We start from the raw sequence: 17,892 nt of genomic DNA, 5'->3' as shown, positions 1-17,892 counted from the left end.
CAAGCAAACAAACAACAACAACAACAAATGAACCAGTTTGGATGCATTGGAGAGGGTTAAAAGGAGGACTTGACTTTATTTGCATTGCCTCTGCATTTCACAATTATACTGCAATTCAATGCAATTCATGCCAGATGAAATCTCAGCACATGATATCTCCCAGGAGGTTAAGTGAGAGCAGGGGAGTGAAAGCCTGTCTTCCCCAGCTATGGGGGACATTACCAAAGAGGCTCAGTTCTATCTCACCCTATCTAATGAGTATGATGGAGTCATGAATCATGGAGGGGTTGGTAGAAGACAGAGAAGTATCTAAGGACTCTTAGATGATATTAGATGTTGATCCTACCAACTGCATTGTGGACTCCATCAAGAAGCACACTCAGGAGCTGCTAGGAACACCTTGTCCACGGATCCTCTCAACTGGCCCACAGGCATCCCCACTGCTGTGCATACCTCACCCACAAACACTCCTAATCTGTTACTGGATCTCAATGCAAGCTGCAAAATGTGTCAAGCATGAACCTAAACTTTGGCAGATATCTAGTGAAAATATACAGAAAGCCATCATGAATCTGTGGGCCAGAAACAGACCACAAACTTGAGCTTTAGCTCCACCCTTGGGAAAGCAAATGACAGGCTACAACTACCGACATAGTGTACTGAAGGATCAAGAAAAGACACACAGACCTAAGTATCTTGCCACAAGAAGAAGCAAGAACCATAAAGCAGACATATCCATAGAAAGACTGAGAAAGCCTCAGACTCCCTACCAGAAGTAATGGAAATAATTTCTCTCAAGTCTGTTATTAATGACGAGAGAGGTGACTGCTATAGCAAATTCAAAGACAGCAATGCAATACTTCAAGGAATATGAAAAATCAAAGAAACAAGACGCCACCAAAGAATTACAATAATCTTTCAGTAATAATCTTAAAGACATGGAAACCTACAGCTTATCCAATAAAGAATTCAAAATAGCTTTTTGAGGAAACCCAATGAGCTACATGAAAACACAAAGACAATTCAATGAAATCAGGAAAACAACACATGAACAAAATGATAAGTTTAACAAAGAGACAGAAATCACGAGAAAGAGTGAAACGGAAATTCTGGAGCTAAAGAATACAACGAATGGAACAAGAAATGCAATGGAGAGCATCAATATCAGAATGGCCCAAGCAAAAGAAAGAATCTATAGATTAGATGACAGGAATGTGGATAGTATCCAGGCTGAAGGGAACAAAGAAAAAAAAGCATGAAAAAGAAACAAAGAAAGCCTATGTGATAATAAGATACCTTCAAAAGAAGTAATTTCTGCATTTTCAGAGTATCAAAGGGGGAGGAGATGGAGAAGAGGGCAGAAGGCTTATTTAAATAAATTATTGCCTGAGAACTTCCCAAATCTGGGGAGAGATTTAGAAATACAATTTATGAAGCTCATAGATCACCAAACTCAATTTAAAGAGATCTTCCCTAAGAACCATTATAAAGATCAAGGGAACCCTTGTAAAACAATCAGCAGATTTCCCAGGAGAGAGTGGGATGATATATGTGAAGTGATAAGAGAAAAAAAAAAAAGTCAACAAAGAAAGTTTTATCCAGTAAAGTTGTCTTTCAGAAATAAAGAAGAGATAGACTTTGCCAGATAACCAAAAGCTGAGAGAGTTCATCATCATTAGATTTTCCTTACAGGAAAAGCTAAAAGGAGTTATTCAATTGAAAGTGAAAGGAAGCTAATTAGTAATAGGAAAATGTATGAAAATATACAACACACTAGTAAAGGTAAGGTTGTATCAATGTCAAAATATTCCAACACTGTAATATGGTATGTTAACCATTTAACTTAAGTATAAAGTTTTTAAAAAGTACTAAAAAACTATAATTACAATAGTAGGCTAATGAATACACAATAAAAAAGAGGTCATTGTGACATCAAAAACATAAAAGGGTGGGGGGAATAAAAGAGTAGAGTTTTTGTATGCAATCAAAATTAAGTTGTTATCAGCCTTATGTCATATATATAAGATGTTAAGCCTCATTGTGGTCACAAAGCAAAAACCAATAGTAGATACATAAAAGATACCAAAAAGGAAATCAAAGCATTCCATTGTGAATTGGAAAACCACCAATTCACAAAGGAAGGCAGAAAGAGAGGGAGAAAGAAACAAAGGAAACCATAAAACAGTCAGAAAATAATTAATAAATGGCTTTAGTCTTTGCCTATAAAAATTAATCTCAATGTAAACAGGTTATAAATTATTGAGTCAAAAGGCATAGTATTGCTCAATGGATTTAAAAAACAAATAAACAAACAGAATATGCGTATGTTATATGCCTAAAACTAATAAACTATTTCAGAAATAAATAAATAAATAAATAAATAACATCAGCAAGCTGAAATTAAAGCACACTAAAAGAATCGTATATCATAATCAAGTAGGATTTTTCTTTGGGATACAAGAATGGTTCAGTAAGTAGAAATCAATAAATGTTATATACTAGATTAATAGAACAAAAGTTAAAAAAAAAAGCATATGGTTACCTGAATAGATGCAGAAAAAGCATCTGACATCACATCCTTTCATGATAAAACTATCAACAATTTGGGCACATTAAATAAAAACTTTTAAAAAACTGGGTACAGAAGAAATGTACTTCAACATAATAACATGCTAAGCCTACAGCTAACAGCATCTTCAATGGTGATAAAGTTAAAAACTTTTCCTCTGAGATCAGGAACAAGAAAAAGGTACCTACTCTCAAAACTCCCATTCAACTTAGTACAATAAATCCTAGCAGGAGTGATCAGGCAATAAAAAGAAACAAAAGTATCCAAATAAAAACAGAAGTAAAATTGTTTTTGTTTACAGAAATTATCTTACATACAAAAAGTCCTAAAGACTCCACCAACACAAATAGAACTAATAAAGACTCACAAAGACTCTGCGTAGCCAAAGCAATCCTAAAAAAGAACAAAGCAGGGAGCATTATGCATCCTGGTTCCAAACTATATTACAAAGTTACAGTAAACAAAACACTAGGATATTGGCTTTAAAAACAGTCACATAAGTCAAGAGAACAGAATAGAGAGCCCAGAATATAAATCCTCACCTATACATTCAATTAACATTTGAAAGGGAGCCAAGAATACTCAATAGAGGAAAAATAATCTTTTCAATAAATGGTATTGGGAAATTGGATAACCAATGTAGAAAAATTAAGTTAGACTCCCATCTTACACCACTCACAAAATTTAACTCAAAACAGATAAATGACTTAAACAAAAACCTGAAGCTGTATGATTCCTAGAAGAAAATAAAGAAAGTTATCCTGATACTGGTCTTGGCAGTGTGTTGTTTTGTTTTGTTTTTGTTTGGTTTGGTTTTGGTTTTGTTTATTTTATTTTGTTTTGTTTTTTGATATTACATCCAAAGCAAAAGCACCCAAAGCAAAGATAAGTAAGTGGGACTACATCAAACTAAAAGTTTCTGCACAGCAAAAGAAATAATCAGCAAAATGAAAAGACAACCTACAGAATGGGAGAAAATATTTGCAAATCATATATCTAATAAAAGGTTGATATCCAAAATATACAAGGAATTCATTCAACATAATCGGAAAAACAAAAACAAAGAAAAAAAACACTCTGATTAAAAAATGGGCAGAAGAACTAATAGACATTTTCCAAAGAAGATAAACAGATGGCCAATAGGTACATAAAAAGATGCTCAACATCACTACTCATCAGAGCAAAGCAAATCAAAACTGCAATGAGATACCACCTCACACCTGTTGTAATGGCTATGATCAAAATGACAAGACAAACATGTTGGTAAGAATGTGCACTACTGGTGCACAATTTGTAAATTGGCACAGCCAATTTACAAAATAGTATGGAGGATCCTCAAAAATTTAAAATTATAACCACTATATAATCCATCAAATAGACTGCTGGGTATATACTCAAAGGAAATAAAATCAAGATAAAATCAAGATTGCAAAGAGATGCCTGCCCACCCATGCTCCTTGAAGCATTATTTACAATAGCCAAGATAAGGAAACAACCTAAGTGTCAATGGATGAATGGATAAAGAAAACTTTATATATACATAAATTACAACATATACACCACATATATCTATACACACACACATACACTGAACTATTACTCAGTCATTACAAAGAAGGAAATGCTGCCATTTGCAACAACATGGATGGACCTTGGAGACATTATGCTAAGTGAAATAAATCAGACAAAGAAAGACAAATACTATATGATATCACTTATATATGGAATCTATAAAAGCCAAACTCATAGAAACAGAGAATAGAATGGTAGTTGCCAGATGTTGGGAGGTAAGTAACTAGGGGATCTCAGTCAAATGGTGCAAACTTTCAGTTAGAAGATGAGTGTGTGCTAGGGATCAAAGGTACTGCTTGTGGGTGTGGTGAATAAACAATGAATCTTGGAACATTGAAAAAAAAATTAAATTGAAAAAAATAAGGTACTGCTTGGTGATTATAATTAACTACACTGTATTACATACTTGAATGTTGCTAAGAGAGTAAATCTTTAATGTCCTTACCACAAAATGAAACGGTGATCATGCGAGGTAACAGGTGGTAACTAACCCTACCATGGTAATTATTTTATAATAGATAAGTATCAAATCATCATTGTATTGTAAACTTTAAACTTCCCCCATTGCTGTATGTCAATTATAACTGAATAAAGCTGGGAAAAAATATGGTGCGAGCCCCATAAATAAATGATGCAAACTGTTGAGAAGAAGACAGTCTGTGAGTATAATGCAAGCCATCCCAGTTTCTACTTCCTATCTTAATTATTCACAGGTTACAGTTGAACAAAACTTCTGTAAGAAGAGACTGATAACAAAATTTACATTAGTTACTCCAAAGTGTGGAGAATGGAATGTGTACTAAGTGCTTTACCATATACCAATATTTTAGAAAATAGCACTCATGATCCTGATATAAAACTAGGTATTAATATTTGTGCCAAAAAACTTTGACCAGAAGAATATGTCATTTCTGCCCCCTTTAGTATTGAATTTGACAACAACACATTTCTATATAATCAGTCATCACTCATCAAAATTTCTGTAATTATAATCCTAACAACTTCAGCATTCCCAAAGAAAATTTACCTTCTTTGAAAAGAAATATAACAGGTTTGTACATATAATATTGATTTTTTAAAAATTTAAATCCAAAGGGTCACTAACAGCCTAAGAATAATAAAGCTTTTTCATAAGTGGACACTTAAAATAAGCATTCTTTTATTTTTAGGCACTTCTAATATATACCTCAAATTTTTCTCTTAAGACTTGTATCACCATCATGATGATTTTACTTTTAGTATCTACCCTTGTATGTAAAAATCTATTATAACTATATACTAGTTTCTCAAAGGATCACCTAAATAGTATGGCTTGTAAAGAGTGATGACATCTCATTGATAGCTATCAAAAAAGGAGTTTGCATGACAGTTAATGTCAACTCTAAAATATTAATAGGATAATACCAGCTAATCATTATTGGCAGTGTGTTTAAAGTGCCTATTATTTAAGATACCCAGCCAAAAGAAACATCGGGAATAGGCAAATTTGGAGCTACCCAAAGTCCAAGTATTTCAAAGTCTTAAGGTAGTATGTATTTAGGATGACGGCTGACCCTTCAGTTTGCCTGAAAGTGCTAATGCAGCTGATGGAAGGCTTTGTAGAATTTCCTATAATCTCTTGAAAGATTTAACAGCAGGGATCCATTTGCGAAATAAAAGGAAAACAGATCCCTCAGTGCGAGCTTGCCTCAAAGAGGCTCCACTTACCCACATCAAGTTGTTCAAAACATAATTATTTAGGAAGGAGCTGGAGTCCAGTAAATAGATATTTCACAAGCAACCAATTATTAATTTAAGGTTTCTTGAACCAGAGTATCTATTTTCTAGAACTATCCATTTACCTAATTCCAGTGCCTGTCTCCTTGCCACTGTTTTGATGAATATGGCACTTTTCGGTGTGGATTCTGTTCAAAACTCCCTCCCCTTTTTACTTGCCTATCCCAGTGGAATGAAACACTGAGAAGCCTCTGGCAAAGGCAACCAAAAAAAATAATATATTTTGGAGTATGACTACCCCCAACTTTTGGTTAGAGCACTGAAATTACTTTGGGAAATGTCTCTTCCCCACTGTGCATAGTCTTAGTGGGACTCAAAATCAAGTTTCCTACTTTCCCACAACTAAAACATAAGCATGTCCACTAAGCACTTGAACTCTATATGTTTCCTTCTAGTTTTACAGGCAGTTATTCTATTTTTTTTCTACTGCAATTTCTCTCTCTTGCTAACATCCATCAAAACCTGTGAGATTCAAGCTGAGAGTCTCTTCCAATAAATACCAAGACCAAGAAAGAAAAGACCAAGACCAAGAAAAGAAAAGACCAAGAAAAGAAAGCCTCACTTGAAGGCAGAATGCAGCATCACTAAGTAGGGAGAATAAATCCAATCCTCTGCCTCTAAGGTTTAGTGGGTATATTATTATGTAAAAGCATGGTTACTTTCCAAAATTAAGTTCTGGGGTACATACTTACCGCAGAACAACAATGTTCTTCTTTCCTACCCAACTCACCAAGAAATTCTATTGTTCATTAGAAACCTCTACTTTTGAGTCTCTTCTATATTTTAAGTTACGCTATGTTCCTTTTTCAATACATCTTTAACCTCAGTACCAGAATCCTATGTCCTTCCTCTACAAAGCATGTGCAACATATGGTAATCATACCAAGTAGGTGAGAAAAACAGGAATTCCCTTTATCTTCAGATCCTTTCATATGCCTACATGATGCTCAAGTGCAATGAAGGTAGGCTGAAGGGGTGAGAAGGAATTGCTGAGATGTCTTTTCTAGTGTCTATTCCTTCATGCAGCAAAAAACACTCTGTCATCATCTATTTCCAGTTGCACATCCACAGTGACAGTCCATTTTTGCCTGGAAGAAACCTACCCTTTGCAATCTGGATGATAGGCATCTGAGAATCGTCAGAATCAAGAAAGGCCAGTTTTCTCAATAAACGTGTGATGACTTTACAAAGCAAAGGAGCAGTATGTTGACTCCCAGTCAGTTACTGTAGGACTTAGGGCTGAAATGAGAAGTTTTTGGCCCAAAAGCCAGAGCATTTTCTGCAATAGTTTCCATGTTGTGTGGAAGAACATTTTATATCATAGTAATTCAAAATGCATTATTTTTTTCAAAGTAATGGTATTTCTTCTATTCTTTAAAAGTTAAAATACCATTACATATATATATATATATTTTTTTAATATGACTCTCTCTTCCTAAAATGACATTCATTGCCCCATTTAGGTCAACCTTCTCTGCCAACTCCTCTGAGGCTTAGCTAAGCATCTATTTTCTTCTAGAGTTCCCCCTTACAGCATGCCTCAACGAAGCTGTTTGCATGGCTCTACTTAGGTATTTCTACTCTTAGAAAGCAAAGATTATTATTACTATTTCCTTGTGGTTGTTACTACTATAATTATTATTTATAACTATTATGCTGGAACAGTATCTGACACAAAGTACTCAGACATACACTGTATGAAGGAAGGCAGACCAGCAGATATTTTATGCCTCTTTTTCCTTTTATAAAATCAGTTTATTACAACAGATTAATGATAAGTTTAGAAAGCTTAACTGGAAAAACTTCCCACAGTTTCACTGTGTCAACTATAGCCATTAAATCATTACCTCTTCCATTATTAAAAGACTATTTTTAAATTAAATATGCATTTATTGAGCTTACTCTATATTGGACATTATCCTGGGTATAGAGTATTGAAAGACAAAACATAATGCCTATCCTCAATAAATTTACATTATAATGGGAGAGGATAATTAGACAGATTACAATAACATGCAATCAATTCTATGACAGAGTTATGCAAAAGGTATTATGGAACTTATAGAGGAGACACTCTCAATTATTTTAATGAAGGTAAAAGCCAAACAACTGAAGTAAAGCCTGTCTAGATTAAGAAGAAAATAAATTATAAATTTAAATTATTATTTTAAAGTGGGGGTTTTTTTGTTTGTTTTTTGTTTTTTTGTTTTTGTTTTTGTTTTTTTGAGAGAGAGTGCACATGCACATCACCCACACAGGAACAGGAAGGGAGGGGCAGGAGGAAGGAGAGAATCTTGAGCAGGCTTCACACCCCCCAGACAGCCCGATATGGGTCTCAATCTCATGACCCTGAGATCATGACCTAAGCTGAAATCAAAAGCCACATACTCTGGGGCGCCTGGGTGGCTCAGTGGGTTAAAGCCTCTGCCTTTGGCTCAGGTCATGATCCCAGGGTCCTGGGATCGAGCCCGCATCGGCACTCTACTCAGCAGGCTCTCTGCCTGCCTCTCTGCCTACTTGTGATCTCTGTCAAATAAAGGTTGGGGGAACAGGTGGTGGGTGATGGGGAGGGCACGTTTTGCATGGAGCACTGGGTGTTGTGCAAAAAGAATGAATACTGTTACGCTGAAAAAATTAATAAAAGGGGGAAAAAAAAATAAATAAATAAATAAATCTTTAAAAAGTCACATACTCAAACTGGCTGAGCCACCCAGGTGCAACCTTAAATTATTATTCAAATTATGCTGGACACCCCACAGAATCCCTGGGGAGGCCAGTGAAACAAAGTCAGAAAAGGAGCCAAAACAAAGAATGACTAAGCCATCAATATCAAAGCCAAAAACGGTGTCACAGAACCAAGTTAGCTAGGGCACTGTTGCTGCAACTCTTGGAAGTTGGAGACTGTCCTTCTGCTGCCAGTTGATGCTGGATGCCACCTCCAGCCTGAGAACATGGATATCACTGCTGTCACTGTCAATGATATGGGTTTCCATTGCTTCTGCTTCCATGCACCCCCAGCTCTTGATTCACCCAGGGTGTGAATGTCTGATTAGCCAAGACTGGGTTGCAGAGCTAAGTCTTGGCTTCAAGGGAGGCTTGGGATATGAACACCTAGCAATTTTAGCTCTACAGGGAGATGAGGCTTGTTTTCTCCTTAAGACTTATGCAATTAGTTATTCTCCATGAATTTGTTCAGGGAAGTAGACTTAAAATGGAGCACAGTTAAAATAGACATATATATACACTGCAGTCTGAAATAGAATCACAAAGATTAAGTCAGGGATGGCTTTTCCCAAGGTGTTCCGTTTTGAGAAAATAAATTGAGAGTTAGCAGAGGTATAGCATTTACAAAGGAACAGAGTATCCTGATACCTACAGAAGGTTATTGTGGCAGGGTAAAGAGAGTATGTATGGGGGTTTGAGGTGAGAATAAAAGAGGACAGGGACAGTATGTGAATGAGACTGGTGACTGAAGCACACACTGGATCAGAAAGGACCTATATGCCACACTAGGTCTGTTTTACTTAATATTCTGGGGAAAGGGAGACCAGAGACAGATAATGAAATTTCTATTTTAGAAAGATTATCATCATAACCGAATGAATACTGTATCAGAGGGGCTAATCTGGAGGCATGGATAGCTGTAGCTATGAATGAAAGTGAATCAAATGGGGCCCAGAAGTTAACAGCAATGATGGGGTGCCTAAGGGGTCACCCTCAAGATGTGCTAAGAAAGGGAGTCAGGGTTAAAATCTAAAATGCTGTGCTAACCCCTGAGAATCCAAAAAATGAAATAAAAATATAGAGCCTTTTCTTGGGGAATTTACAGTTTAGTTTTAAGCACAACTGAAGATAAATGATGTCACGGGAGTTCTTGTGATTGTATGTTTTGAAAATTAGCCTTTAAATGTTTAATACTTGTATTTAAACTAGGACCACTGAACACTTCATTCAGGAAACAATGCAGTTAGGCTTTAAAATGCCTCTGAGTTTTCTGTATTCACCATGACACAGGCAGCAACAAAAACAAAACAAAACAAACAAACAAAAAAAAAAAACAAAAGGAAAAGAAAACACTGAAATCCATCCTAGATGGAGAATTGGGAATTAAAAACATGTTGCATCACACTGCTTCAAGTTCTGTGACGAGACCATAAGACAGAAGAAGGCAGCAGAGTCAGAGAGAGCATCTGTAATAAATCACAGTAAACAGGTATAGGATATCATTTTTATGACCCACAGGCCACAAAATTATATACCATAAAATTATATATCATAAGTGCTTCATCTACAGGCTTTGTTTTTCTAAAAGGCAAAGGAAGACGTGCAATTTCTCCTTCCTCCTCTCCTTCCCTCAAATATTTATTGAATGCCTTCTATATGTCAAATACTATGGTAGATTATAGAGTCACACGGCTAAGTTCTTGACCTTATAGAGGTTAGGGTAGGGTGGGGAAGACTGAGAATTTCCACACAATGAAAGAGAACTCTGCATCTCTGAAAGTGAGAGAAGCACAAAAACCTATAAGGAAAACAAAATCCCATAATAAGCAAATCCAACTAGCTCCTGAGATCTAGGAAAAAAAAAAAAATCTCAAAAAACAAAAACAACTGAGGGTTGTAAAATAGTTATTAATAGTCAATTAAATCTCACTTAAGTATTCTAGGAAAGAATATTCTAGATTAAGATAGAGTACTAAATAAAAATAAGCCTATGGTTTATCTGACTCATAATGGCTAATTACTTTATAAGACCAATTGAGAGGGGCGCCTGGGTGGCACAGGTCATGATCTCAGGGTCCTGGGATCGAGTCCCCCCATCGGGCTCCCTGCTCAGCAGGGAGCCTGCTTCCTCCTCCCTCTCTGCCTGCCTCTCTGCTTACTTGTGATCTCTGTCTGTCAAAAAAATAAATAAAATCTTTAAAAAAAAAAAAAGACCAATTGAGATAACTGTACTAAGTAACTGGCATGAAATACCAAAAGGATAATTCATCTGTTTATTTCAGATTTTGAAAAGTTGACATCTGTCATAATACCATGGGCAGTAGCAAATCATTACTATTTGTGTCATATGGTGAAGCAGTGGTCATGGGATTCTCCTAAAAATTGTCTGACAAACTTGAAAGTCATAGTGATGTACTTGTTCTCATAATCTTTGAACCAAATTTGATTCGAAAGTCTAGGATATATTAATGCTGTAAATGCTATCATAAGTATTTACTTTTACCTTCGTTTTAGAAAGAGGAGTCTGTATGTCTAATTTAGGCTATTGAGGTTATTATGTTGACCTGAATATTAAAGTGCATTGGGAGTGAATAATCTCTCATTCTTATGATATGAAACAATAAATTGTTTTTGTTGCTATTGCATGTGAATTCATTCAAATAAACAGGGCAATTTATGCAAATATAACTGTTTTACAAAAATCTCATCATCTGAGAAAATCATGTTACAGTCCTCTCTGAAAGTTCAACAAGGAGCAGCATCCATGCATATTTAAATGTCCAATGACTACATGAGAGAATTACTGAGGTTTTCTTTGACAATTTAGAGAAAGTCTGCCTAGGCTTCCATGTTCCAAATGAATTATATGGCCTCCTGATGGAGGATGGCTCTTTTCCTCAGAGATCATTGTCTTGACTTGTTCTATCAGAGTATGATAAAGGATTGTTCACACATGTTCTTGACTATGTGCCTGATGGATACACCTCACACTCTAGTTCCATAAGTAGAACTGCTTTAGGACTTAAGATGAAAGTAAGGTTTGGAACTAAGGTATCCTGAAAGGGTAAAACTCTTTTTCTTAAAAGATTTGTTTATTTATTTGAGAGAGAGACAGCGTGCATGGGAGGGCAGAGGGAGAGGGAGAGAGAGTATCTCAAGCAGACTCCCTGCTGAGGCACAGCACCCACGCAAGGCCTGATCCCACAATCCTGAGATTATGACCTGAGCCGAAGTTCATGGTATAACTGACTGAGCTACCCAGGTACCCAGGGTGAAACTCTTAAAGACATTTATAAAAGAGAAGAATCCTAATCTTCAAAGTCAAACTGTTCAGGAAGAATGGAAATAATCCCTTCAAGCCTTCTAGCAGTACACAGAAACATCAATGAGCTTATGCTCTCTCTCACTCGCATTCTGTCCTTCCCTTTCTCTCCATACACACACAATACATACATAGGACAATATGAATACTTAACCTCCTTTTCATCTTATGCTTCTTATCTAATGAAAGCACGTTAGCAAAAATAGCAACTCAGCTATTATATACACTTACAGTTTATATTATATAATTATATGTAATATATAAAACCTTGTAGTTCTGGCTGAAGGCAAATTCATCCATCACTTATATTATTTTCAAATTTTTAAAACTCAAACAGTAACTCTACTAATGAGTAAGGGACAGGTGAGGCTAGGGAGAGACAGGTTGGGGACTACCTAACCAGGTTCACAGAAATCCCAGATGTGGAGAAATGTTATAGACAAGATATTAACCAGAGAGAAGGAAACAAGAAATCCACCTTGTCTGTTCTAAATATTGGGAAGATGTTTTCATATTTACAAGACACCTGTTTGTCTTCAGTGTTATAGACAAGGTATTTGCCAAGTGCCCTGGTCAGTTTTCTATAAAAGACTGACCATAAAACCCCTCAATGGCAACCCATTCAGGTCTCCTCACTCTAGAGAACTCCTTTTCTTTCCTTTCTGTTCTCACCTTCCCTTAATCAACTTTCACTTCACTTCACCCAGTTGTCTGACAGACTCATTCTTAACTCCATGAGACAAGAACCCTGCAACAGTAATCTATGGAGAACAGAACTGTGTGAGGAGGCACTAATAAGAATCTGGTATTGTGGGGTGCCTGGGTGGCTCAGAGGGTTAAGCCTCTGCCTTCGGTTCAGGTCATGGTCTCGGGGTCCTGGGATCAAGCCCCACATCGGGCTCTCTGCTCTCTCTCTCTGCCTGCCTCTCTGCCTACTTGTGATCTCTCTCTCTGTGTCAAATAAATAAAATATTTAAAAAAATAAAGAATCTGGTATCGTTAGGTGTGAAGTGATTCCCTATGTATAATCGTACTTACATTACTAACCTAATGAAGCAGGTATTAATTTCATTCTCTACACGAGGAACCTGAGACCTTCAAAGTTAAATCATGTATCAAAAGTTTTACAGCATCAAAGTAATAGTGCCTGTTTCTCAAATTCCCATTCTCCTGACATCAGAGTGCTTACTTTTCTCTGTGCCCCACTACCCCTCCTACACATGCATGTGGACCCAAATCTTTCTTTGGGGACAAGGTTCTACATTCCTCAGACAAAAGGAAAAAAGTAGACATTTAAAATTACCCTTAAAAATTCCTTAAGCATATATACTTCTAAGAAATTCCAATAAAGCGATTTTTTTTTCTTTTCTTTTTTTGTTTCTGAATTAGAATACATCACTGTTTCTTAGGCTGAATATCAGAGAAAGCAATTGGATTATTTTAGAGACTATGGCATATGACTATGTATCTGTCTACTGAAGCCATGCTTGGGGTAGGAAGATGCTCATATTATGAGGCCACAGAAGTGAAAACAGCTGAAGAAGCAATACAGTCATGTTTCCCACCTTAAGTTTCCTCTAAGGAATGTACACATTGGAGAATAAAGGTCCTGCATGCCATTTAAGTCGTAATATCCCCTCCTTTCTTCTCATTAAGAGAGGAACAGGGGTGTTTGTTAAGCACATGAGTGCATTCACTTATTTAATTGCACACGTGTTATGGTTTCAATGAAATTTATTATAAATATATCGTGAATATCATAATACTTGCAGGAAAAGAACCAATCTGTGAGGTATTACCTGAACCCTCAATATTTTCTTGCAATTCTGCAACTGGCTTTTTAGTTACTCTCATCCCCAAATTCAAAGGCTCTTAAACTGAAGAATCTCATCTGAAATGCCTGCCAATGATACAATTTTTATTTCTGCACAGGGTCATTTCACTGTATGTTTAACTAAAATTATGAGCTTGGAGTTCGTGCCATATTGCAACAGCTTTTTCTTTCTGCAGTGTCATTATAAAGCAGACTCTGATATTGTATCTTAAGTTTTCACCAAGTGACACTAGGAATAAACAACCATATGAAACTCACCACTGACCTATCTATAAAATATAGTCTTTTATAAAAGATCCAAAGCAAACATTTGTCTTGTTCCTGTCGTTTACTGAAAAATCAACATGATTTTGACCTCATGGACACTAAATTTTGTAACAAAATAGGTACTGCTCTTTGCTTTATCCCATACAAAGATCAGCATTAAATCTGAGACCAACTTGCATCAATTACATAGAATAAGATGATATCTGAACTGTATCTCCGAGCCTACTTACTATTTTACCCATATTTTCTCTTTATCTTTTATATTGGCTTTTATGCTCATATTTTAGTTATTTCTCTAAACTGGCTTCTAGCATTTGGATCAAAACAAGAGTCCAAGAAACAAAGAAAGAAATTAAAAATGCAGTTATCAAAACTGATAAGGTATTTCTTTAGAGATCCACAAAGTGAATGATGCCTATAAATCAAAGCATGCATGACACAAGCCCAGATTTAAGGTTTCTTTCCTAATCAGAGATTTTCTGGCTGAATTATACTGAGTATGTTTCCCTTAGAAACACAGTGGCTGAGACTGTAGTAGTGAATGAGACAGACAGGATCTCCTCTTAGAGTCTATGGGGCAAGACAGAAAACATCAACAACAACAAATTATACGAGTATGTGACAAGTGCTGTGGGAGAAGACACTAAAAATACAACCAAGTGGATAGACCTAAGGAAGTTTGGAGTACGTTTATATATAAACCCAGATATGGCATTTAGGATGAGACCTGTCAACAGTCAAGAGTATTCTAGTCAAAGGTATGAAGAGTAAGAACACTTTAGTCAGAAGGAAAGGTATAAAAAGGACCCAGTTCTCAAGAGAATTATTCACATTAGAGCAAACAGTAAGGGACTGAGTTAAAATCATGGGATTTATCCAAGCCCTGGCTCCCTTTTTCAGTAGTCACATGCAGATATACCGTCTATCCACTAACACATGACGCGTCTCGGTGAAACTGCAGTCTGACAGTCAAGTGTTACAAACGTCAGGATTTATGACATCTTTCCTCATGAAAAGGACCTTTTCTGTGTGTGTGTTTGCCTTAACGGGCAGCTAACTATTCCAGTCAATAACAGTTTAGATTAGATGAAAGTCTTACAACCCAAACTGAGGGCCTACCTTTAGCATGAAGAACTTTACAAGAATATCCAAGCCTGCATTTTTAAAATACATGTTTACTGTATCCAATACTTCCATATGGGGAATCCTCAATATTTATTGCCAGAATTCCAAAGTGTGAAGATTCTATCTCATTTTTCAAAATCTCCCCAACGGAAACCAGCTGGCCAAACACTTGAACTCATTACTTCCATGAAACATGGAAGAATCTACTACAAGTACTATTTAATTGAACTGTCTTTGTCAAAATAGAGTTCCAAAGATTATTTGACTAAATACAGTCTACTGTCCAGATAATTTGTTTAACTTTGTTGTGGATAAGTCATTCAGAGTTGTCACTGTCATTTTTCTTCAAAGCAAAGAGCCCCCCATGATTAGAGTCTCATAATTCTAAACAATTCGTGCATTTTAGAGAGGGGCAGAGAGGAAGGACCTGCACACTCAGCAGCACCGCCTCAGGTTTCTGTATGCAGCCTGCAATCCACACCATTACTCATTACACAGAAGTAAGGTACCAGATTAAGTGCATATTCTCTTGTCTTCCTTTCTGCTACTGAAACTTAAAGGACTCCAGTTTCACACTTTTGAAAATATTCTCTTCAAAAATGGCAAAGTGTTATAAATGAATTCTTTACCAATTTACTTAATAGGCAGAAGGGAATGCGAGAGTAGGGGTATGGTGATTATCTACAGTGTTGGTTTGATATGACGAAGATTGGAAAGGACACTACAAGCCACAGACATGTGAAGAGTGTCATTTGACCAATGCAATCTTTTCCTACCTGCCTCTTTGGAAATCTGCGTGAAGGATTCCACACCTTTCTCTCCATAACTCCCTTCAGATGCGAGGGTAGACACGTAATTCCAGCCTAGGGCCTTTACAATGTCCACCATAGCCTGAGCTTGGAAGGAGTCAGGTGGGACCACACGAGAGAAGAAGTCGTAGCGTCGGTCATCACTTAACTCAGGTGCTGTTGATGCATAACTGATCTGGGGGATCTGGAAAGAAAGGAAAGCACCACATGAGAGAGCACACGACCAGGACATGAGAGATTCATTTATACTTAGGATAATTCGTTCAAAATACAGGGCTTGAACTCCAAAGAGGATGTGTGTTTTAGCAAACAACACCCTGTAACTGTGAATCATCTAAATGCAACCAACTACTTTCAGACAGCCCAAAAGGGTGTACTTTTGTGCCTTGGCCTTTTGCTTCCTCCTCAGAGAGAAAGAAGATGGCATGGAAATCACATGAGTCATGGTGCTTAGAAGAAAAGAGCTTGCAAACATTCTGACCAACACTTACAATCATGCTTTACTTTTTTTTTTTTTTTACTTACATATTTATTTGAGAGAGAGCATGCAAGCAGGAGTAGGAGGGAGGGGCAGAGGGAAAGGGAAAAGCAGGCTTTCTGCTCAGTGGGGAACCAGTCATAGGGTTTGATCCCTGGACCTCTGGGATCACGACCTGAGCCAAAGGTAGTCGCTTAACCGACTGAACCACCAAGGTTCCCCCATGCTTTACTTCTTAAAAACTATTAGACACCACCACCACCACCACCACAAAAACACAACTGCCTAACTGGAATTTGTATAGAGATTGGTTTAGTTGATCCAGCTCATGAATATTGGTGGCAGTCATTAGACATCTAACATTGAGTACCAACCATCTGTGAAGAAATACCTAAGCGAGCTGCATGCATTATTTCATGTATTATTCACAAGAATATTATGAAGTAGCTAAGTAACACCCTGAGAACCAGGCCAGGGGGTTCCTTGCCACAAAGCCTTCACTTCAGTAGTCCCCATACTCTGGAGGACCTTCCTCAAAATTTCCTAAGCTCCTCTTTGGGTGATGATAGAGGACTGGCAGTTCTGCTTGTGTCAAGCCCATAGTGGTGTCTGATTCCCATTTTTCCATTTAGACAGTCCTCCAGTCCCCTACCGTGCATGGTATTAACCAGGTGTCCCAAAAGCTCTAGAACTTATACCTGTGAGGATCATCCTAGGACCCAATTGCAGCACCCTCGTTCCAGAAGGGTAGCCTAACATGCAGATTTCTCCCATTACCTGATATAGCACTTGTTTCCTAAGAAGGCCTGACATCCTGATTTTAGCTCAAATTATGTATACATAAAGAGGCCCTACAAAAAATGTTTGCTTGGGATTCCACATACCCAAGAGGAAACCCTGAATTAGCCATCAGTTAGGACCCTGCCATAGGTCCTAACTTCAGGACCTCTAAACCACTTACAATTACAATACATTGCCCCCTTGGTCTTCTAACCTCAGCATGCAATAGACTATGATTGGTACCATTAATCTGCCTGTAAGAATGAGCAACTTCACAAAATTCTGCTTGCATATTCTCCCAGAACTTACTCTTGCTTTATCATATGGTTTTCTCAAGTATCTACAGGCCAGTTTTGATCTTTGCTCTGCTCCAAAAATGCCAAAGCTATACTCAAATCGATTCTTTGAACCCTGAAAAATTCTACTCAGTGTTGATCTATTCCTCTCCTTCCAGTGCAGTTTGCCTAAAGCAAACCCATTTACTGTTGTTTAAAGCTGGTTACCACCTCTGTAAAGCTCATTTTTCTAAGAACGTTTCTAGGTCATCATTACTCCCAAGTCAGACAGCCCCAACAATAGATATACCCACCAGGCAGCCCATCCTTGATGCATTTTCCTCCTTGTCCACTGGGGGCA

General features: G+C 37.1%; 1 protein-coding gene across 3 annotated transcripts in view; it reads right to left on the bottom strand.

The window, feature by feature from the left end:
• Window positions 1–17,892, bottom strand: part of GRM7 (glutamate metabotropic receptor 7) — a 921,897-nt gene that overhangs the window by 620,610 nt on the left and 283,395 nt on the right. For all 3 annotated transcript variants that reach the window (XM_045989695.1, XM_045989696.1, XM_045989697.1), the window contains exon 2: window positions 15,966–16,182. In XM_045989695.1, coding sequence (XP_045845651.1) covers window positions 15,966–16,182 — 217 coding nt within the window. The remainder of the gene's footprint in view (window positions 1–15,965; window positions 16,183–17,892) is intronic.

Source organism: Meles meles, chromosome 20 (assembly GCF_922984935.1).
Source record: "Meles meles chromosome 20, mMelMel3.1 paternal haplotype, whole genome shotgun sequence".
Classification (NCBI taxonomy): domain Eukaryota; kingdom Metazoa; phylum Chordata; class Mammalia; order Carnivora; family Mustelidae; genus Meles; species Meles meles.
This window is presented reverse-complemented; position numbering and strand designations above follow the sequence as displayed.